Here is a 21,033-nt window from a genome sequence, read left to right on the forward strand (position 1 = left end):
GATTGATTGCAGGCGTTATCATAAACCAAGGAGCGACTGGTGGTAAGGAACGGACGGCGCGATAGATGCAGGCGGGGCGCTGGAAGCAGCCAAGCCGATCTATGTTGCCTGGGTGTGGTGGAGAAGGAGGGAGGGTGGGGTTGCGAAGAGGCTGGTGGTGTCGAAGAGATGGTGTTGGAGAGGTACGGGCGGACAGACTCTCAGGGCCGGGCAGTCTCCAGCACAGCACACCCGACACTCTCTCTCAGTTGCTTACCTTAGGCGGGCTGGGGGCGCAGGAGATGGCGGTCGTCAGCCAATCTGCCGCGAAACCCAATCCCGGCAGCACAACGAACAAGTCAGGCTCAGGCTCAGGCTCATGAGTTGCCATTCATTCTCTCCTTTTGCTTTGCTCATCCACGGTTCATCGTCGCTCTAGCCTCAGCTCGGCATATACGCCATGAAACCCCGTCTGTTCTGTCTGTCTGCAGCAATGCCCATCCAGCCCTTTTTAGTGCGAGTTATTTCAGCTTCGGCTCCCACCCGAAGACCCTTGGCGATTGCAATCTCCCGAAGCCTTCTCCAGGAAAACAATTGCCTCGTCAACACCTTGCGTCGACTCTATCTGCTGTGCGAGCCCGCCCGCAGCGTGCTCCTCTACACAGCACATGCGCCGCTCCACTCGACGTGGCATTGCCGTGCTCCATCAGTGGCGACGGCAGAAAAGGAAAAAAGGGCTCCAAATTCTCCGCCCTCTGTAATGAAGTGCTGATGCGTCTCTGCTGCCGCTCAACTCAGCTCGAGCCCTCAACAACCACATGTACCTTGCTGCACATCTCTTGACGCAGTGACGCGCGGCGGCTCTGCGACCGTGGAGAAGACAATTCTGATCACCTACATAAACGTGAACCATCACCCCAGGGGTTGCCACCATCATGTCGTCGAGCCTCAAAACTGCCCCTTCCGGCTACTGTTGGGTTTTCCCACAGCCTCCGTCCAACTCAACCGTTGCTGTGCCTCTGCCCTTCGGCCATGTACACCGGAAATGCGCATCCACCGCGCTGCGTCACCTCTGCCGCTCCCAGCGCAAGTAGATAACTAGACACAGGCCCCGTTGCCGCATGTACGTCGAGTACCCGCCTCGCTACGTGATCGTCAGAACCAACAAAACATAAACCATCTCGGCGCCCTTTCCGATTCATTTTGATTTCCCGGCCTACACCCCGTCCCACACGACGCGAGATTGCGATCACCGACGCTGTCGACTTTCCGCCATCAGGCGTAGATGCAGACAATGCCATCTTCAGCGACCTTTGCCCGCTACATGTCGCAACCGTTTTGAAAGGCGAAGGAAGCGTGCAGTACTTGGGAATTCCGAGCCGCAGCCTCTGCTTGCTTCTCGCGCTCGCATCGGTCATGCAAAGCGCCGAATCCACTCGCCACCAGACCCGGAACGAGACAACCCCTTGTTGCGCGTGAACCTGACGTCTGGGTGATGCTTGGCGGCTGAGGGTCGGTGCGAGACGATTGGTTGCCGGCTTCGCGCCTTGAAATGGAAGTGGGCCTTGAGTTCGCCAGGACACCACCTCATGAGGACCAAGCAGCCTTTTCACCGCGGGTACCGCATGCCAGTGCCGACATATATTCCGCCTGATGCGTCGACCAAGTAGATTATTACGAGGACCCACGCACGGCACCTCCGCATGAGCATCGACCCTGTCTCCGCAAGCGTCATCGAAAATCCTCATGGACCATCATTTCAATCTCACGCCTTGGGCATGCTCCTCTTCTTCCTTTCTTCTTCTTCTTCTTCTTCTTCTTCTTCTTCTTCTTCTTCTTCTTCTTTTTCCTCTTCTTCATCTTCATCTTCCTCGTCACCTCATTTCCAGTCGCCCAACAAAGCTTCGCAGACTTCAACGGGAGCGCTCGGTCCTCTACCAGGCGGTGAAAACCAGGTGGCCAGGGACAAGCCGCTCTCATAAATATAGCAACCGAGCTCGTGTCTACAGTCGGCCCGCCCTCGCCAGAGACCAGATGCTGTCCTTATAAAGGCACGTTGAGCGTAATGCTCTCAATGTCGACATGTACGTCGCCATCTCACTCTCATTTCGCAAAGGCGAGGGATACTTTGTGTGGTTTTTGTATAGCAACGGGATGAGACATTGGAGCTTGGCCTTCCTTCTGGCCAAAAATGGGCAGACAGCAGCGATTCGGAAGATCCCCGGGTATTGGCAGGGGGCACGTTTTGCGTGCGAGGGTGCAAGGCTTGTTGGTAGTAAAAGCAAAGGGTACATGAGGAGCAGGTGGGAGGCATTTGACGGCGATTGTTCTGTGGGATCACCTCTGATACTCCTCTGTACTTGTTGTAGAGTAGACCAGAGAAGAAGACTTTCAACGACAATGAGTGGTAGAATCAATTGCAGCTCGCCAGATTAGTCATGACGTTTCCAGCATGCACAGCTCTTGCAATTGAATCCCTGGCACAGGAGGCTAGTCTAGCCGTTCGACTGTGTCAATATCTGTGGACATTTCAGCACCTTGTGAAGTCGGAGAGTGTTTGGTTTGGTTTGTGTCCTCATGGCCTAGGCAGGATCGACGCTGGCTGTTCGGCGATAAGCGAACGGGCCAACATCACCTGCTACAACTGGTCCGGAACGGGAACAACATTACCACCTGCATGCTGTACACGTCCCTAGAAGCTGCTCACGACTCCGACTTGTCTTCTACTGTTAGCTACTCGTCACTGGTCTACAGCGCTTACAATCTCCTTCTGCACACCGACATCACTACAACCACCTTGCAGCCTTCACCTCACTTCGACCGGCACCTCTTATTCAAACCTCACCCAGCCACTCCGTGACCGCCCAATTTCTCAGTCACCCGCGATCGGTGCCTTGGTAATCGTCACTTTCGGGGAATCTCACTTCAACTTCCGCGCCGTCTACCTTGGCGCGTCAACGGGTACCTGCAGCACCCTCTCCGCACGGCTGCCGCCGACAGATCAACTCTCTAGCGCTGCTACTGCTTGCCTCGAGCATGTCATCCTATTCCGCCTACCTCATCCTCTCCCGCTGATGATCTACGACCGCGCCGGTATTTGGCACCAGTCGTCGTCGGACATCCAGTAGCTGCTACGTTCCCCGGGAAAAAGCCGTCCATCTTTCCATTCGCCAAAATGTGGACCAGCAAGGGACTCTTCAAAGAGATCATCTGTCCCATGGGCGCTGCTTGCCGCATGCCAAACTGCATCTTTGCTCACGATTTCTTCGGTACAACGCCTTCTCGAGATGGACATGGTTTGGAGTCAACGCCAAAACCCAAATCCGGGGTTGAGAAGCCCTCCATCGAACATGTTCCTGAGCCTAAGAAGCGGAAGATTGATGTTGATGATGGCACCAGTCTTCCACCTCAACAACCAGCCAAAAAGGCCTTTGTTGGGGGCTTGGTAGGGGTAAATAAGTCGAGCACAAACGCCAAAGAGACTCTCGGCAAGACAAGTGTTTCTAAAACGACCAACAACTCTCCAAAACATTTGAAGACCGCCCAGCGCCCCATTTCACCGCCGCCTAAGTCGGCTTCGCAGAAGCTCAAAGTCCCAATGGCAGGTACCGGTGACACCAAGAAGGAAAGTCTCAATCCTCGCCCAATAAAAGGCGAGCCTGCTCAGTGGGCAGTGCGCTACGCTCTCCTTCAAAAGCTGCACGAGGCCATCGCTGTTCTCAACAAGAAAGCCAAAGACAGTTCGGATCCAGAGCTTCAGGCCCTTCATCTTGGCGACAACGAACTCGTCAAGGCCGCCCTGGACGAAGAGGAGCACCTGGCAAAGACACAAGGCAAGGTGTACCGCAATGTGACGGGTCAGCGAGTCATGAGCTACAAGAAGATGAAGATGGAAGAGTGGAAGGCGCATCTGCTTTTGAGGCGCAAAACACCAGCTACCCATGCCAAATTGGAAACCAAGATACCACAACGTGTCGACACTGGTTTGAGTCCAGAGCAGGAGACAATGTTCCTTTCGCGGCTCATTACGAATCAAACAGGGCTGGACAGACATGGCTACGTCACAAGAGTGCCATCGCGTGAAGAAATCGAAGAAGCCAGACAAGCTGTCAAGTGGGTAGCAAACTGGGAAGTATGTGATCGCTGTGCGACACGGTTTCAAGTATTTCCCGACAGACGCGAAGACGGCGTTCTCACGACTGGGGGCCACTGCACATATCACGCAGGAAAGGTCTTATACCCTCCCCGCAAAAAGACAGACAACATCACTGGACGCGAGGAACCACGATACATGTGTTGCCGAGAGCCGCTCGGCAGTCGAGGATGCGTGACTGTCAACACGCACGTCTTCAAAGTTGCTGATGGCAAACGAATGGCAGCCATAATGCCCTTCATTGAGACTCCGCCGAATTCCAACCCCATCAGAGACAAGGCTGTTTGTTTTGATTGCGAAATGGGTTACACGGTCTATGGACTCGAGGTCATTCGGCTGACGGCGACGTCTTGGCCAGATGGAGAGCCACTGATTGACGTCCTGGTTCGTCCTCTTGGGACTGTACTCGACTTGAACACACGCTACTCGGGTGTCACGGCGGAGCAGTTTTTCAGCGCACGAGAGTACGATGGCTCAGACCCAGTCTCGTCAAACCCGCGAGCGTCGGCGAGCGAGAAAGGCGCAACGACACTGCGGATTGTGTCGAATCCTGAGGCAGCTCGTGCCTTGCTCCTTTCGCACATCAGCCCGGAAACCCCGCTGCTGGGTCACGCGTTGGAGAATGATCTCAACGTAATGCGCCTCGTGCATCCGGCAATCATCGACACGGTCATGCTCTACCCTCACGTCAAGGGCCTACCAATCCGACACAGCCTCAAGGCTTTGGCAAAGAGCCAGTTGGGGCAAGAAATCCAAACGGCAGGCGCAGCTGGACACGACAGCTTGGAGGACGCGCGCAGTACGGGTGAGCTGGTCAGGGCAAAGGTTGCAAAAGAGTGGAGGAAGTTGCAGGATGCGGGCTGGACGGTGACGTCCCAAGGCTTTTGGCCACCCGAAGCAAAGGTAGTGGCGCAGCAGCCGCTTGCGTCAGTGGGATTGACTCTGGACGGCAAGGCCACTGGCAGAAGCGGAAACTTGGTGGATGAGGAGTAAAGCGGCTTGCCGGAAAACGAAAGGCTGGAAGACAAGGCGAGCACGGTTTGAAGTCAGTGGTCGGAAACTCAGTCTTGCGAGATGGCCAAGGCAGGTAGGTGGGTGGTTCGGTTGGGCTGGAACGGTCGTCAGGCACAGCGTCGGGCGAGTCATGGAAGCCCGGAGCGGAGATGCGGAGAGAACAACAACCCGGTGTAGATCATTGCCACACGCAGTCGGGGTGATGGTGATGGTGGTGGTGATGATGATGATGATGATGATGATGATGGAGGATTTTCTTGAATTTGTCGTGGTACGGAATATGTGCCTACCAATCTGACAGGCAGATGTGATGTGCTCGACGACGACTGGTTCCATTACCTACACCAGCAGTGCAGTCCAGTGCCCCTCGCTGCCCCACCTCCAGTCATGCCCTGCTTCCCGCCTGCACCACCACCCAGTTGACGTTTGACACCATGACGTAGCCCATCGCAACTAGGTACCTAGTTGCCTTCCAATTAGCTGCAGTACGGTACCTGTAGTCGAGGGGTTCGAGTCTTCTTTAGCTCTCCAATTCCCTGCTGCCCTCTCCCGTCACCAACGTGCTCTTCTCTCGCAACACATTCAGGAATAAACAAACGAAACCCCCACTCACCACCACCCGTCATGGATACCATTTCCAACCTCGCCAACACCGCTAGCAAGCTCATCTACGGCGACCCGCAGCAGCAATCTGGCCAGGAGCCCGTTTCGGGTCAGGCTGGAGCCGGCACTGCGACAGACCCATACGATTCCGGCAACTTGCACGGTATGCACTCACCTCAGCCTTTGTTTTTTGCCCGCGTCTGTTGAAGATTGCGTCACCAAGAATGGCGAAGAGCGCAGCACTTCCTTCGCTCCGTCAGCTCATTCGTCGTTTCCGCCATCACATCACATTTTCACCCACTACATGACTCTGTCCCTCCCTGCCGCCGTGCAGGATAACCTTCTTCTTTCTTAATTTCGAGTTTGCCAGCATCATGAGCTCCAATCCTAAGCCTCACAATGGCAGGAAGACCAAAGTAACCATTGTGCTTGCAGATGACCCAGACAAGGCCGGAAAGCCCGCTCAACAGACCAATCCCAACGCGACTCTGAATGCAACGACAGATGATGCGTCGGCCGAGCCTTGCTTGGATGGCGCCAACCTTGTAGATCGCACCAAGCACACCAGTGGCGCAGACAAGACTTTCGGTAATGGCGTTCTCGATGTGCTGAGGAGGGAAGTCAATTTGCTGACTGACGACCAGATGCCGAGAGAGGAAGCTCGACAGCCGCGACGACAGAAGGCAGTGCTCAAGGCGTCAACATTACCGGTGACCTCCACCCAGAGCATAGTACAGACAAGATTGGGGTTTCGAACGTGCACAGCAACAAACCCCACGGCAGTGACGTTCGCCCGAGCGAGAGGGACGCGGACCGTCCAAATGATGCCGTTGGAACATTCGGCTCCGCCGTGCCATCGGTCGGAGCAGATCCAACGTCTGGGCAGCAGCCGAGCCAGAAACAACAGGGCGGGGACAGACCAGGGGAGGAGCCAGCTCAAGACCAGACATACGCCATCAAGCAGAAAAAGGAGGAGGGGGAGGAGATATTGGCAAAACGGGATCCCAGCGATCACTCAGGCGAGCCACAAGACGTGTCCGGGCCCGGGGGCGCGGACGAGAGCCAAGAGAAGGGAACAGGAGAGAAGCATATCAAGTCGACGGGTTTTAGCGCCGACGGGGGTGACTTTGACGCATCTAAGCCAGGAGCGGGACGAGAGGCTGATCGTAAGAAAGGTTCTTTGTGTGATTGGGTGAGTTCTGACTGACCAGAGGCAGGATTGTTGGAGTCGAAGGGTGTCCATCGAGATGCGGGCCCAATCAAATCTGACTCCGAGTCGCCTTCGCCCTCGCCTGCGCGTTCGCAGGATAACTTGGAGCATGGCAAGACGAGCATGAAGACGAAGATCAAGGAGAAGCTACACATCGGAAAGCACTAAGGGGACGGGAGCTGGCGACGTAGGAGCAGAGCGGATCTCACTTTGAACAACATTGTTTGCGATATTACTTACGATGACTTGTTGGGAGGAGATTAGCAGGACCGTTTTCCAAATACCTTAGGCCGAACAGCGCATGCTGGGCATTGCTTGCCGAGTACCTCTCGTTTTCAACCAACATTGCCGGGAACTAAGAGTCAAGGTGAACGGAGGCTGCGGAAGGGTAGAGGTGTTTGCTCCCTCGTTGGCTCCGACATGACTCGTGTCTATTCTTCAACTCCTAACCCTAGCTCGACAGGGCCCAACCCCATCCGTCGCCTCGCAAATGCTTGCCTTGCTCAAAGACTTTGCTATACGAGAAGCACACAGACACCGAGTTGACGGCTTACTGAACATACCCGCCGTTGACGGCTGCAATGCTTTCACGTCCGTTTGTTTGCTCTTCTCCGCAGTCTCTACTACAGCTGTCCTTTTTGTTTCAACCACCCGCTGACCCTCTCCGCCAACATGCTTGCCCCTGGCGAATACCTCTCATCTCCGCACTTGCAGCGCTGAGCCTGTCGGGTGTATTTACCTGCGAGACTACATATCCACGCCAGGTATGGCCGCTTCTCTTGGCCCGTTAGAACAACCATGCATGGCATTCCGCTGCCTTGTTCTCACTCCCGCTCAAGCGCGTCTGCTGCTACCATGACCCTTGGCTCCGACCCGGGTGCCGCTGCTGTGAACCTAGATCTAGGTGCACGCCCGTCTTATAAACTAAGGACAATGGCCTAAAAGCTATAGTTGTCAGCAATAATTCTCCTTGCATGCTCCGATTTCCTCCCGCCATACGAATCTGTACATTCTCTCTTTCTAGACACCCATCCTCTGTACAGAATCTCTCTTGGTGAGTTCGGGAATTTTGCGCAGCCATCATGCGCTCTTTGATTGCCCTGGCACTGGCTGCCGCCACCGCTTTGGCGCAAAAGCCATCATGCGATGACGGGCGGAAGCTTGGGTATGCTTAATCACCATAAGGTTTTTGGGGAGATTTGTCTCCCTCTGCGGACCACAATGCTCACAACCCTTTGCAGAACATTCCAACCGATATACTCTCCCGCACGGCCGCCGTCAGTACCATTGGCTGTGCGCTCACCATACACCAGTGCTTGGTCAACCACGGCAAATAATGGAACCCTCAACGGCGGCTCCGTCAAGTTCTGGACTGGTGAAGACATTGGCTGGGAGGGCATCGTCATGGTTGATGGCACGGCATACGAATTTATGGGAAACGGGATCACGGACTTGCCGTTGACGGACAATATCAAATACGCGACCCCGTTGACCGTTACCTATGATTCTCAATATTCCAATTTTACTTTCTCCGCCGGCCCCGTGGAACTGACGGCTTCTTTCTTCTCCCCGGTCATCCCGCAGGACTTGTGCCGCACGAGCATCCCATTGAGTTATCTTCTTGTTTCCTGGAGGTCCAAAACCAATTCGTCACATAGCGTACAGCTGTACAGCGATGTTAACGCTGGCTGGAACAACTACCAGGCGAGCCAGACGGTGCAGTATTCGTTGGCTGCAGACGCTGCATCTGTTCAGCCGAACACCACCATCAATCGCGGATCTCTGTTTACATGGTAACGTATTCTGTCATGCTTTCAAGATTGTGGAGACTGACTTTGCCGTAGGGAGTACCACTTGGGCCAGGAGTTCTCCTTTACCGAATTGAATGAATTCCCTCAGTGGGGCAATTTCACTTTATCCACGAAGCCCGGGAGGGTTGCCAATTTCTCGTTCCAGGCTGGAGATTCTGTCAACATTCGGTACAACTTCTTCAAAAATCGCTATTTGTCCAACGACATTGATAGTGGTGACGACCAAATTTTCGCGTTCGCACATGACTTTGGCCGTAACAGTACTCAAGGAAGCTCTCTGTATACCGTCGGCACTATTCAAAGACCAAGCATCAATTTCCTCACTCCGGAAGGATTGCAAAGTCTCCAGCCATGGTGGAGCAGCGACCAGTGTCTGGGACCGAGTATTCCCAACGCTATTGCATTCCACTACGACGACTATCAGACGGTGCAGGTCGCTGCGGCGCAGTACGAGCAAAAGCTAAAGGACGACATCGAAGCCTACTATGCCGGAGACAGACCGTCCGACGTTGGCGCTAACCCGGTCAACCGCACCGGGCAGCCGCAGGGTCCTCAGGCTGCCGGCCCGCTCTTCAGGGACCAGCTCACGGGTATCGAGTACCAAACCGGACGGGATCAGTTTGGCGTCGATTATTTGTTCAACTCGTCCACGGCCTATGGATATCTGCGCTCGACGAACAGGTCCAGCATTGCTGTCCCGGAGATTCAAGAAGCTCAGTCGTACTATTCCATCGTGGCTCTGTCAACTAGACAGACAATGGGTGCCTACGTGCTCACTGTGCCGCCCCGCTTTAACTGCGGCAACTCTTCTCAGCTGTACAGCTCAAACGAGCCTTTCATGTGGCAGAAGGAAATCTCGTCGAATGGCAACATGAACACAGTCGACGTGCTAGTAAGTGCATGTATTTATAGATTGTCAGGCTTGGGCTAACCACTTCAGTACCCGGCCATGCCCTTTTTCCTCTACTCTAACCCCAACATGTTGAAGTACAGCATGAATCCCTTGTGGCTCTTCCAAGAGTCGGGCTTCTACCCTAGGCTGTATGCTATGCACGACGTCGGCTTCCGCTTCCCTAACGCGACCGGTTATGTCGACGGCAATGACCGGACCATGCCCGTCGAGGAGTCGGCAAACATGATCCTAATGACTTATGCGTACTATAAGTACACCGGAGATTCGAGCTATCTGAAGCAACACTATCAAAAGATGTTTCAATGGGCGCAGTTCCTGATTAGATACGCGCTGGTGCCGTCCAGCCAACTGAGTACAGATGACTTCCAGGGCACGCTCGAGAACCAAACGAACCTAGCCGTCAAGGGCATTGTCGGCCTGCAAGCCATGGCTCAGGTGTCCATTGTGTCGGGCAACCCACAAGACTCGGCCAACTTCTCGCAGTATTCGCAAGAATACTACGACAAGTGGGAGGGCTACGGCATCGACCCGACGGGCACGCACACGCTGCTCAACTACCAGTCGCGCTACAGCTGGAGCCTGCTGTACAACACGTACCCAGACAAGCTGCTCAACCTGGGCGTGGTGCGGCAAGAGGTGTACGACATGCAATCGACGTGGTACCCGCAGATCTTCCAAATCTTCGGCGTACCCCTGGACAGCCGGCGCTCCATCGCAAAGACGGACTGGGAGATGTGGACGGCGGCGACGTGCTCGCCCGAGACGCGGCGCCTGTTCGTCAACGCGCTGGCGTACTGGCTCAACAACACCAGCACCGACAAGGCCTTCACCGACCTCCACGACACCGTCGCCACGGGCGGCACCCGCGAGGGCAGCCCGACCGTCATCGCGCGCCCCGTCGTGGGCGGCCACTTTGCGCTGCTCGCCATGGGCGCCGTCGGCCGCAACTCGCAGAGCGGAACCCTGCCCGGCGGCTTCCCGCTCAACGGGACCCAGATCACGACTATCGTCAGTCAGACGGTGCTGCAGAAGATCCCGCCGACTATTGTTCCGACGACGACGATTGAGACCGGCACGTTTACTACTACGACCAGTGTCATGACGAGTACAATGTCGTCGTCTAAGTAAGCGATGATGGTGTTGAAAACGGGTGAGGTGGGAGACGTGTGTTTTTCTTAATTGAGGAGGTGATTTTTCGTTCTCTTCTTAATTCTTGTATCGCCAGTTGTAGAATATGGCAGGCTTGGCTGTATGTATGGTCTTTGAGCAAAAGCCACCCTTCTTCCCACTGTTGGTGTAGTTCTCTTTGCTCTATTCCATGTGGTCTCCCAACAAGTCTGCACAGCGCAGCCTTCAAGCGAGCTCTTCACACAAGTTTGAAGAAACCTTTCACATGTGCGAGATGCCTCACAAGGCAAACCGCATCTCAGAATCGAGTCTCGCATTAGCATTATCGCGCGCCGCGGTCCTTAGGCTCGGCCCTAAGACCTACCACCATACCTGCCCCCACGCCGTTGACTCGCGCCGCCCATCCCATATCCCTTCCTTCCCACAAACCTCCCCAAACCGGCACTCCAACTCCACCACCATTAACCCACGGGTCCTCTCCCCTAACCTGCCCTAATCTAACAACAATCGGCAAAATGCACCTAGCCACACAAGCCAGTCAGTGCAGCGGTGGCGGCGCCGAACTGACTAACTAAGCTAAAGCGCAACTTGCTCTTACCATTCACACTCACCCGCAACGCAAGTAACGCAACGCAACGCAACGAAACCGAGACCGACCGACCGACCGGGCAAAGTAAAGAACGACTAAGGTTAATGGGCGAACCTTATACCTTGATTCCGGTTGTTTATCTCGACACTTTACTTACCTTATTCCCAACAGCCCGACCCCCCCCCCTCTCCCCCACCATACCCCCGCCTCCTCAAAAGTGTTTAATCTTAATTCAAACGCGACCAACTGCCTGCCTGCCTGCCTGCCTGCCTGCCTGGCTGACTGACTGACTGACTGACTGACTAAGGCACCACTTGTCGCTTGCTTGCTCAAATGCTAATGAGTTCAAGCTTTGTCGCTCTTCCTCTCAACCGGAACTCGGTCGTGTCCGTCACTCCGTCCGTCCGTCCGTCTATCCGTTCGTGGCTCCGCGTCCGAGGATTACTCACTACTGTCCGTACATGTGTACGGAGAGGCGCTCTCGGATCCCGAGACCGACCGCTTGTGGCGCTGATTTACATACATACGCTGCCATCCATCGTCCATCGTGCTGTACTGTACAGAGTAGTTCTCTGATAGGACAGGTCAGTGGCGGATGTGCAGCTCTCTCTCTCCCTCTCTCTCTCTCTGCTTAGTTTGCGGCGGCTGTTGGCCCCCTGTCCTCATTCTCGCATCTATCCATCAATCCCTTGGTTCCCTGATTGGTGATCGGTTGCTCTCCGCAGACTGCTTTGGTGCCGCGTTTTCCTTTCCGTCCGCAGCGTTGCTTAACTAGCGCTCGCCTGCTTGGTAAGTTGACCTACCCACGTGTCCGGTTTCTTGTGGACAGTGTCGATGTGGGCTTTTGACGAAAAGGTCCTTCCGATGTTTGGGTGCCTTCCTATCGGTCGTCTGCCCGCCTGCTTGCCAAACGTCGAGAGAGTACCTCGCCTGACTGCATCTCGCTCGCCGCGTTCCGTCTGTCTCACTTGCTTGCACGCTCGCTTTGGAGTGACGCGGTGAGCGAGTTACCGTTGCATCATCCAACCACCACTACTACATGACACACTAGAGACGACGCTGCCGCCATCTCGCCTCGATGAAGAAGAGGCAATTAGGCTGGCCGAATGACGCAGTCATGGGAAAAAATGCCTGACAAGAATGGATGCGCGAGAACCGAGTACGATATGACCGATAATCGCTCCCTCGTACTCTGTATCGTCGGTGCACGAGGCATGACGGGACCATGACAGAGTGCTACGGAGCCAATTCGAAGTAATGTGATATCCAGACGGACAGACGTTCCGCCATGCGCCTCTTGGAAGCTGTCTGTTTGCTGTCTCATGCTTCAACTCGCGAGAATCGCTAGTGTGAAGATTGCTTGGTCCCTTTTACTTCAAGAAGGCTCGGACGGCGAAGGGCGAAAGAGGGAGACTACAGATAGATGCCTTTTACTCTTCTACGATCCAATCACCATCCAATCTGCTTCAACAGCATTACTCTTAGACAACGCTGTCGCGTACTGTACCATCATCGCCACCAACAAAAACCATGCAATGCAGGGAGCGCAAAAGCAATGCACAGGTGGCGCATCTGGCATAGATTGAGGACGAACGAGGGCAAGGGCCGAGAGGGCATCGGCTTCGGCCCTTGCCATTTCCAGTCGTCCCGGACCGCTCGCTCTCGCGCTGACTTATCCTCCTTCCGAGGGCCGAAGCAGGGAAGAAGCGTCGTGGAGGTAAAGAAAGATCAGCATAGGAAGACGGAGCCAGAACAGCGTGGCGGGTCTTCTCAGAAGTTGTTGTGCAGGGCAGGACTGGTTAGACTGGACAGGACAGGTAGAAGAAGAACGTGATCAAACGCGTAGTCGACGCCATGAAGATGATGACTTGACCTACAAGCCAACATCCCACCGCCAGCACGATGCGAACAGCGCGCCCTCGCACATTGCATGTGGCCGCCTGCATGCAAACCACCCACCCACACACCACCAGACATCCCACGCCTGTTCCTGACTAGGTAGAACGCATCCCCGTTCGCCCCTGTCTGTCGGTAGGAAGCAGCGGCAGCAGCAGTACGAGGACGCTGTGTAGCTGAAACAGGGCGGTCGAATCAATCGAACATTCTGTCGTTCCAAACCGTCAATCCATCTTCCCTGCTCGTTGCCGTACGTAGAGCAGTGCCTGAAACGGCATGGCGAGCCTTGTCGTTCAGGTGTCTTGCGCTCTCTGACATATGCATGCATGCATGCATCGAGCTACATTCATTCCTTCTCCCGTATGTTGGAGCCGGTGGATGGCGTTCGCATTCTCTCTAGCTGTCGAATTTTGCAGGCTCCTGCAATGCGAATATGCACAGTGCAAGTCAGTCGCTCGATGCCGGACCGCTTTGTTGACGTACAATCCCTTGCGGTTCGACGAGATGTTCTTACTAAACTGGTCCGGACGCAATGTCCGCAAGGCGACACTTGATCGGCCAAGACTCGACGACAGATGGCTCGATGCGTTTTCCAATTCGATATTCGCTCGCCGCGCAAACCTAGGTAGCAAGATCTCAAATGGAAGCCCTTGGGTCTTTCCATGGTCACGGCATCGCCCGCGGTGCAGTGGGCATCCCAGTCGTAGCCCGGCTTCCTCAGCCCTATTGCCGGTGATGTTTGGAGGAGGCACGCGAGCGGTCGAGAGCTCCAGAGCGCGGTCTGATTGGTTCGTAAGCTCAAGAAACTCTTTCGCTGAGAGCATTAGAAAATGTTTGTGGGACAGCGGAATAGTTGAATATGCTTGATTCTTTTGGGAGCCTTCCAATCCTCTCTTCGGCCAAGGCAAAGCGATTGGCGGGCTCAAGTCCTATGCTGATTAACTAATGGTGTACAGAAGCGCCTCATGCAAATCTGCCGCAAGAATGCACAAAATGCAGTGGGTCATCGACTTTGAGACCTTTGTCGCTGGGCAATGATGCAGCAGAAAAGTAACTCAACTTTCAAACTCGTCTTCCTCCTCTTCGGCAATCGCTGTGCGAACATGCCACGGCTTTATTCAAACTCCAAGCGGTACGAGGCTCAAGCGGCCCTTGTATCCAAGAGCGACTCGGCAGCGATTTTCCAACCAGAAGGAACCCTGGAAGGATGGTCGAGAGAGATGCCGCGTTCTGCTTGCGAAATGCAGTCCTTGCCGTTTCATCACCTCCTCACCCGGCTTTCCTGCGCTTGGCGTTGGCTGCATCCATGAGCGCAGACGAGTTTCCACCCTCGATGGGGCTGACAGGCTCTCCATTAAGAAGCAACTGAGGCTTGCTCTCGGGAGCCAATCCGTTGGAGGTTGGCTGAGGCTCCGTCTCCTCGACTTCATCTTCGTAATCGCTGCGCTCGTCTTCGACCACTTCTCCCCAGGTCGCGACGAATCTCCATGCAATGCGCAAGATGAGGAACAACCAGAAAAGATTGACGGCCTGCAGCGAAGCCAAGAGCGAAAACGTAATGTACTGAGAGATCCAGCACTTGTACTGCTGGGTTTCCCAATTGAGTTCGAATGGTCCGATTGAGGAGAATTCGCCATTGACCATGGACCAGAGAATCCGTAGGTTAATGAAGTGCCGCAGGTACGTCCAGACGAAGATGAAAAAGCCAAAGTAAGGACCGACCAGAGTCGAATCAAGATAGTTGAGCGTTTTCGAAGTCTGGTTCGAAGTCAGCCAACCAGCCAAATTCAACATCAATTTGAGAGGAACTTACCGCCAAGAAAAAATCGCTGATGTCATGGGTAATGTACACCGCCAGTCCCATGTACGTAAAGTGGAACCGGTAGCTCAGCCAAATCAACGCGATCGTGATGATGTGATGCATGACGAGCTCCTTGAAGTCCTTTCTCGGTTTTTCCAGCATGAGGAGAAGCACAATGGCCTGCTGCGCCCAGTAGCTTGCCTGGAGCAAGTAGTAGGCCTTGAAGAGCGCCTCGTGCGTCTTGTGCGGAAAGCCCTCGTACATGCCCGTCGTGTTGAAATACCAAACCGGTGTCCGCGACATTACGTATAAACCAAAGGGACCAGAGATGCCAAAGTAGATGGCCGTATAGACTTGCTCCATGAAGCGGGCCTGCTTTGCGCGCGACTTTATTCCGCAGTAAATTGCCAGTGGTCTGATGAGGCGTTGCATGAGGAATTCGCGGCTAAAGGAAAGCACGACGATGTAGAAGGCGACAAAGGCGAAGTCTTTGGCTCCCTTTCCATATTGTATAGGAGCGCTAGGGTCGGCGCTTCGGTCCTTTGGAAGTGGGTAAGAAAGGAAGAGGGCGGCGTGGAGCGGGTTCGACTCGGAGGGGTTGGCGAGGTACAAGGAGACTATTGTCGAGACGATGAGCAGCGGATTGAGCCAGGTGTGGCGCAGAGACAGCTTCCACCATCTCCGGAGGAGGGACTTGGCCTTCCGACGCTTCGAAGGACGGCCCTGTTTACTGCTGTCGGAGCGCTGGAAAAGGCGAATCAGAGAATCGGCCGAGGCCATGCACGAGGTACGGGTTCTTACAGCTACCGAAGAGGAAGATGGTGGTTTGTTGTCGAAGGCCGTGGCCAAGGCCACAGTTCCAGTGTCTCCCCTAGGGTCATCGCCGAGGTTGCTAGACTTTCGCTGGCGGCGCAAGCCTCTTGCCTGGGTGGTGTTGGTGCGCACGGGAGAGAGGGGAGGAAAGGGTTCGGTTGCAGAGTCGGCCATTGTCGCGGGATCGGGGTGGATGGAGGTGAGAGAGAAGGCGCATGGCCATGGTGTGTTGGAAAATGCTCAGCGCAGGGCCCGCACCAGAAATCCTGGCACTCGGATGGCAGCCTACCCGTACCGTCAGGTGCTTGCCGCCGCACGGCACCGCCACTTCTTGTCCGCCGCGCACTGCCACTGGACCGATTACTGATATCACCACCACCACCACCACCATTACCATTGTCAATGAATTTTGCATATGCACTTAATTGAACATCGTGTCCCCATCCAGTTCAAGTCCTCAGCTTCTGTCTCCTCGCCTCTTTCCTCTGCCTGTTCATCTCCTCCCGTTCGAGCCTCTTCCTCTCCCGCTCCTGCTCGCGCCACTGCTTCTCTGCCTCTTCCCGCTCGAGCCTTTCTTTCTTCGCCTCCTGCTCGAGCCTCAGCTTCTCCGCCCTTTCCCGCCCACGCCTCTCCTTCTCCGCGGCCTCCGCGACCTCCCGCTCCTGTCGTATCACGGCGACATAGTCCCGCAAGTCTGGCAGCCTGGACCTGTCCACAACCACTCTGGACATGTTCGGCTTGTACCTCTCCACAGCCAAAGATTCATGGAAAATGGCCTCTGGCCAGCTTTCAGCATGTTCCAAGTCTACAATGTTTGCCCACTTGATTTCGACCCCGTCAAGAGTAAATGGCCGTGGCCGATTTGTTCGCAGCATTGCTTTTTGATGAAGGGGTCCTTTCTTTGGAATCGTGCCCTTTGGCTTCTGCGACGGCGGGTAGAGCGCGTCCAATATGCTTTCGTTTGTTTCTTCCAGCGCCTCCTTCTTCTCGGCCAGCTGCCTTTCCAATTGCTCCCTCTTCCAGTTGAGATCCGAAATCGTCCTCTTCAGTTTGCCGTGTTCGGCTTCGTTCTCGCGTAATTCCTCCATGAATTCGGGCTTGATGTTACCCTTCTTGTCCTTCGAAGACGGCTCATTCAGGTGATAGCCTTTTCTTTCGGCCTCGTGCTTGCGCCATTGCTGCTCTTCTCGATGAACGTTGCCCGAAAGAGCCGCTAATATGCCAAGATGCTTCCTCAAATCTCTTACTTCTCCATAGACGTCGCGTTCCTGTCTCAGGCTGTCCAAGTATGCAAACTCTCGGTCACGCAGTTGCTCTCTGATTGGCGTGTACTCTGACCGCACTTGGTCGATCAATTCGGTGACGTCGTGGGCAGGACGGGATAGAATCCGATGTCTTTTTAGCAATGTCAGGGCAAGGCGCAATCTCTGTTGTCCCGATTTTGCGTTTTCGTCAACCGTCTCGGTCGACTTCAAGAGCCCCTGCAGTTCCTCGGCCCGTCCATTCTTTTCCAGGCGATTGAGGTTACGGAGCAGTGATCGCAGCCAAAAGAGGTCCTCGACTTGGTCGTCCCTAGCCATGTATTTTTCGAACTGTGCCGGAGACGACTGTTTTTGTAGTTCCATCGCTTTTGCAATGGCTGCAATTGAATTTGCCTTTTGATCCATGATGATCTTTGCGCGCTCCTTCATCGAGGGCATCTTGTTCCTTTTCCGCAGCTTTTCCTGCTTCTCCTTGGGCAGCGCTCCCCAGTCCTTATCCATGTTTTCTTTCCAATACAGTTCATGAAGCTTCTTGAAGTCGAGCAGCTTGAGATAGGCATCCGACGCCTGCTTTTCGAAAGGGAAAGTAACGACTGCGAGAGGGCGCCATACGTCCTTGCGGAGCTTTGAAGGCAATGTCTTTTTGCCAGCGAACGGAAGCTGTTCCAGATGAGACGCCTACAGCTCCTAGTCAGCGTATGGTGATTTCAAGGCCGTTGGAATGCCTACGTGCAAAACGCGGTCGTTCAACGAGTACAGAGTCTGGTTCGTTCGAAAATGGCAGTAGACGAATATTTGGCGAGCGGCTTCCTTGGAGGCTTCGATGCCGCGAGCGGCCTGTGTCCCTAGGCCCGACATTGTGTCCTCAGATGGGCCTAGGCACGTCTCAAGCTGAGTGTGGAAGACGGTGGAGCGTGTCGTGCGGGTGGATGTTCTGGCGCGACGGAAAATCACTGAGGTGGAGGTTCGGGAAGTGCACGGACGGGACGGACTGCTTCCTTGGAGCTACCACCTACCTAGCATCCGGAGCCCATCGTCACCGTCACTCGCTCCAGCTTGAGTCCACCAGCTCCACCGCGACCACGCTCCCAAGTGAGCTGCCATTTTGACGGACGAGCCATGACCCAATTGCATCAGACAGCTCGGCCACAACCCTCGAGCAGCTCGCTCTCTCGGTGACCCGACGCGGCACCATCATCCATCCGCGACATGGCCAGCAGCCCACGCAGCCCCGACGTCAACACTACAAGGCGCGAGAGGCCGTGGATCCTGCCCTATGTGTGCTCACCACTTGTTCCTCGTCTCGTTGCTGCACCAACTGACATGTCGTCAGAATCGTAGAGTCAGGCATCTTCACGGCATAACCATTCGCAACTTGGCCCTAGCCCAGCCCTCGTCGAGACCCCGCGGCAAGACAATTGACGACGATGCGATCCCCTCGACCCTGAAGACGCCCGCAAAGGCCTTGGCCCAGCGTGAGAGCAGAAAACTGGAGCATGCCCGCTCATCCACTGATCTGAGGGCCAGGGACTTGCATCCCATAGGCGAGTCTGCGGATAAAGCCCAGGACGTCTCTCGAGATGCTCCCGTGAGGCCCAGCATTATCAGATTACGCCGTCGTAGCACCATGAAGTGGTCCGGAGCTAGCCCTTTGGAAAGACAGAGGAAGCTTGAAGACGTTGTGGAAGGCCGAATGGCCAACATCTTTTTCTCGTTGCATGTGGCAGAGAATGAGGGTCAGTTTGCTACGAACATGTCAACCTGCCAGGCTAATTATTGAAACAGATCCCGTTTATGTGAGCGAGGAGGTCGAAAAGGCACTGGTAGGCGTCGTCGACATGGCAATACCAATGCCCTGGCTAAATTTTGGTGCAGAATCCAAATTTCAAGTCTTTCGACCTCGAACCGTGGGGCCCGTCAGTCACAAGGCTTGATGAAATTACGATTAAAGTATGGGCCAAGACTCGCGTCATGGACAATCACCAATACCTCATCAGCCTGACAGCAAGCTTCCGTTCGTTACAATTCATCTCCAAATCTGTAAGCCTTGAAAGATTATCTTCGTTCGCAATCGATTGATTCGCCTTCCGCAGCTCGAAAAATTTCATCATCCGTTTCCTCAAAACTCGATTCTCTTCCACTTTGACGACGGCATCTTTACGGCCTTTACTGATGTCGCTTCGAATGACACGCACCTCCACATGCCGGAAGTTCAGGCAAAAGCCTCTTCAAAACCGCTACCCTCTTCATCATATGACCAGCTGATGCGTCTTTCGACTCTCGATGATTGCATACAGGACGCGCTGGCAACGCGGGACAAGCTGACAGCAGATATAGCTTCCGTACTTAATAAAAACCAAGAGGCGCTGTCCACTGAAAATAATGTCTCCGAGGGAAGGGAAGGACTCAAACTGGTCGAGTCTACCGTTGCAGCCCAGCGCAAACGGCTTGAGGCTGCTCGGAAGAAACGGGCTGAGCTGCAAGCAAACATCGACACGCGACGTGAAGCAATGCTTACAGGCAGAGCCTCGCAGGACAAGCTTGCGCAAGATATCGCCCACGGTCAAGAACAGCTCAAGGAGCGGGTGACGACGATACGACAAACCGAAGAAGAGATTCTCGGCCACAGGCGGCGCGTTTGCGAAGACTTGCTCAAGATATACCCCATCGAGTCAATACCAGGAAGGCCCCTCGCCTTTACTCTATGTGGACTCTACCTACCAAACTCGGAATTCGACGACGTTGACGAAGACGTGACAGCGGCTGCCTTAGGATACGCCGTGCAGGTTGTCGCACACCTGTCGATATACCTTTCCGTCCCCTTACCATATCCAGTCCAGCCGCGCGGATCGACCTCGATAATCGAAGACCCCATCTCCATGACAGCGGGACCACGCACATATCCCCTCTTCATGAAGGGCGCCGTGCGCTACCGCTTCGAATACGCCGTCTTCCTGCTCAACAAGGACATTGAGATAGTATCCAACGCGCTGGGGCTCAAGCCGCTCGACATACGGCACACGCTGCCGAACCTCAAGTATCTGCTCTACGTGGCGACGGCGGGCAAGGGCGACATTCCAGAGCGGAAATCGGGCGGATTCAGGGCGCTACTCAGGTACCCTGGTACTCCCACTTCCCCAGGCGGCAGCAGAGAAGTCGATGCGGTGTTTCCGAGTAACGCGGCTAACGGTAGTGGTGGCCAACAAGGGCGTGGAGGCAAGACAGGGAGAGACGCGCCGCCAAGCAGCGCCAACACCGCCGTCCCCACCGCAGGAGCCGATGATGGCGTCGTCGTCGAAGACGGCACTAGCCTGCTGCTTGCTGGCTGTGCCGTCGCCGAGACGTCCAGCTTTAAACCGCAAAAGCCCCCGCTGAGCGGTCTGTCCTGATGGCGTTTTTCTTGACGATTTTGAGATGCTGTATGCACGACGCCATTACGAATTTTATACTTCCAGGATCTCCTTGTGCTCAGTCTCGGGGAAATTGACAATGTGTGCGGCAAACAGGTTGGAGAGCGCTGCATAGGATGGGATGGGGAAAAGAAAAGGGGGGGGAGGGGGGGGGGGGGGTTTCAGAGTCTAGCGTTGTTCATTAGCGAGCGGCGGGGCGGGGGTCTCAAGTTATTATACCCAAGTCATTGCGCAGTCTGAAGTTTTTCAATGGACGGGTAACGTGCGAACACAGGCGTTTTCAACGTTGTGTTTCTCTGCGCTTCGAATGTGATTGACGCGTCGTCCATGCTGAACCTGGTTGAGCCGAAGCAGATGATGCTCGTGGAGCTGTCTGTCGTCTATGCATGCTGAAATGCGATACGAGCAAGGATGTATATGCTGTGTGCGAGAAAGGCTGACACTTGATGGT

At 54.8% G+C, this 21,033-nt stretch overlaps 8 protein-coding genes across 8 annotated transcripts; 5 read left to right on the top strand and 3 right to left on the bottom strand.

Moving 5' to 3' along the window:
- Nucleotides 1-865: 865 nt before the first annotated feature.
- On the bottom strand, nt 866-1,894 carry IWZ02DRAFT_69968 (uncharacterized protein). Its single transcript, XM_066771096.1, has one exon. It carries the CDS (start codon nt 1,725-1,727, stop codon nt 981-983), a length of 747 nt encoding a protein of 248 aa, XP_066619704.1. The 5' UTR covers nt 1,728-1,894; the 3' UTR covers nt 866-980.
- Nucleotides 1,895-3,154: 1,260 nt separating this feature from the next.
- On the top strand, nt 3,155-5,407 carry IWZ02DRAFT_471495 (putative RNA exonuclease Rex3; the record flags this gene model as incomplete). Its single annotated transcript, XM_066768879.1, has 2 exons — nt 3,155-5,035; nt 5,324-5,407. The coding sequence occupies 2 exons, from the start codon at nt 3,155-3,157 to the stop codon at nt 5,405-5,407; spliced, it is 1,965 nt and encodes a 654-aa protein (XP_066619705.1).
- A 363-nt stretch (nt 5,408-5,770) lies between these two features.
- On the top strand, nt 5,771-7,127 carry IWZ02DRAFT_493397 (uncharacterized protein; the record flags this gene model as incomplete). The annotated part of the gene is made up of 4 exons (XM_066769928.1): nt 5,771-5,912; nt 6,185-6,337; nt 6,394-6,915; nt 6,967-7,127. 4 exons carry the CDS (start codon nt 5,771-5,773, stop codon nt 7,125-7,127), a joined length of 978 nt encoding a protein of 325 aa, XP_066619706.1.
- A 769-nt stretch (nt 7,128-7,896) lies between these two features.
- On the top strand, nt 7,897-11,069 carry IWZ02DRAFT_70028 (uncharacterized protein). The gene is made up of 4 exons (XM_066771097.1): nt 7,897-8,124; nt 8,201-8,752; nt 8,804-9,662; nt 9,711-11,069. The coding sequence occupies exons 1-4, from the start codon at nt 8,042-8,044 to the stop codon at nt 10,809-10,811; spliced, it is 2,595 nt and encodes an 864-aa protein (XP_066619707.1). The 5' UTR covers nt 7,897-8,041; the 3' UTR covers nt 10,812-11,069.
- A 2,355-nt stretch (nt 11,070-13,424) lies between these two features.
- On the top strand, nt 13,425-14,364 carry IWZ02DRAFT_70125 (uncharacterized protein). The gene has a single exon (XM_066771099.1). It carries the CDS (start codon nt 13,615-13,617, stop codon nt 14,161-14,163), a length of 549 nt encoding a protein of 182 aa, XP_066619708.1. The 5' UTR covers nt 13,425-13,614; the 3' UTR covers nt 14,164-14,364.
- Nucleotides 14,365-14,565: 201 nt separating this feature from the next.
- Nucleotides 14,566-16,084, bottom strand: IWZ02DRAFT_383472 (acyl-CoA-dependent ceramide synthase; the record flags this gene model as incomplete). The annotated part of the gene is made up of 2 exons (XM_066765276.1): nt 14,566-15,054; nt 15,110-16,084. 2 exons carry the CDS (start codon nt 16,082-16,084, stop codon nt 14,566-14,568), a joined length of 1,464 nt encoding a protein of 487 aa, XP_066619709.1.
- Nucleotides 16,085-16,171: 87 nt separating this feature from the next.
- On the bottom strand, nt 16,172-18,136 carry IWZ02DRAFT_70107 (mitochondrial 54S ribosomal protein mL67). Its single transcript, XM_066771098.1, has 2 exons — nt 17,902-18,136; nt 16,172-17,850 (listed from the first exon to the last, which is right to left on the bottom strand). The coding sequence occupies exons 1-2, from the start codon at nt 18,028-18,030 to the stop codon at nt 16,360-16,362; spliced, it is 1,620 nt and encodes a 539-aa protein (XP_066619710.1). The 5' UTR covers nt 18,031-18,136; the 3' UTR covers nt 16,172-16,359.
- Nucleotides 18,137-18,190: 54 nt separating this feature from the next.
- On the top strand, nt 18,191-20,719 carry IWZ02DRAFT_460249 (UV radiation resistance-associated gene protein). Its single transcript, XM_066768141.1, has 6 exons — nt 18,191-18,450; nt 18,506-18,908; nt 18,958-18,995; nt 19,048-19,212; nt 19,266-20,287; nt 20,380-20,719. The coding sequence occupies exons 1-6, from the start codon at nt 18,382-18,384 to the stop codon at nt 20,453-20,455; spliced, it is 1,773 nt and encodes a 590-aa protein (XP_066619711.1). The 5' UTR covers nt 18,191-18,381; the 3' UTR covers nt 20,456-20,719.
- Nucleotides 20,720-21,033: the final 314 nt, after the last annotated feature.

Source organism: Phyllosticta citriasiana (genome assembly GCF_038021145.1).
Source record: "Phyllosticta citriasiana strain CBS 120426 chromosome Unknown IWZ02scaffold_13, whole genome shotgun sequence".
Classification (NCBI taxonomy): domain Eukaryota; kingdom Fungi; phylum Ascomycota; class Dothideomycetes; order Botryosphaeriales; family Phyllostictaceae; genus Phyllosticta; species Phyllosticta citriasiana.

Bases quoted from the DNA above. Each gene is read 5' to 3' on its own strand.
- IWZ02DRAFT_70125 (XM_066771099.1), top strand. From the start codon at position 13,615: ATGCATGCATGCATGCATCGAGCTACATTCATTCCTTCTCCCGTATGT.
- IWZ02DRAFT_69968 (XM_066771096.1), bottom strand. From the start codon at position 1,727: ATGAGGATTTTCGATGACGCTTGCGGAGACAGGGTCGATGCTCATGCG.
- IWZ02DRAFT_70028 (XM_066771097.1), top strand. From the start codon at position 8,042: ATGCGCTCTTTGATTGCCCTGGCACTGGCTGCCGCCACCGCTTTGGCG. The intron at 8,753-8,803 runs GTAACGTATTCT...ACTTTGCCGTAG, and splicing joins CGCGGATCTCTGTTTACATG to GGAGTACCACTTGGGCCAGG. The intron at 9,663-9,710 runs GTAAGTGCATGT...TAACCACTTCAG, and splicing joins TGAACACAGTCGACGTGCTA to TACCCGGCCATGCCCTTTTT.
- IWZ02DRAFT_460249 (XM_066768141.1), top strand. From the start codon at position 18,382: ATGGCCAGCAGCCCACGCAGCCCCGACGTCAACACTACAAGGCGCGAG. The intron at 18,909-18,957 runs GTCAGTTTGCTA...TTATTGAAACAG, and splicing joins GCATGTGGCAGAGAATGAGG to ATCCCGTTTATGTGAGCGAG. The intron at 20,288-20,379 runs GTACCCTGGTAC...GTGGCCAACAAG, and splicing joins GGATTCAGGGCGCTACTCAG to GGCGTGGAGGCAAGACAGGG.
- IWZ02DRAFT_70107 (XM_066771098.1), bottom strand. From the start codon at position 18,030: ATGTCGGGCCTAGGGACACAGGCCGCTCGCGGCATCGAAGCCTCCAAG. The intron at 17,851-17,901 runs GTAGGCATTCCA...TAGGAGCTGTAG, and splicing joins TGAACGACCGCGTTTTGCAC to GCGTCTCATCTGGAACAGCT.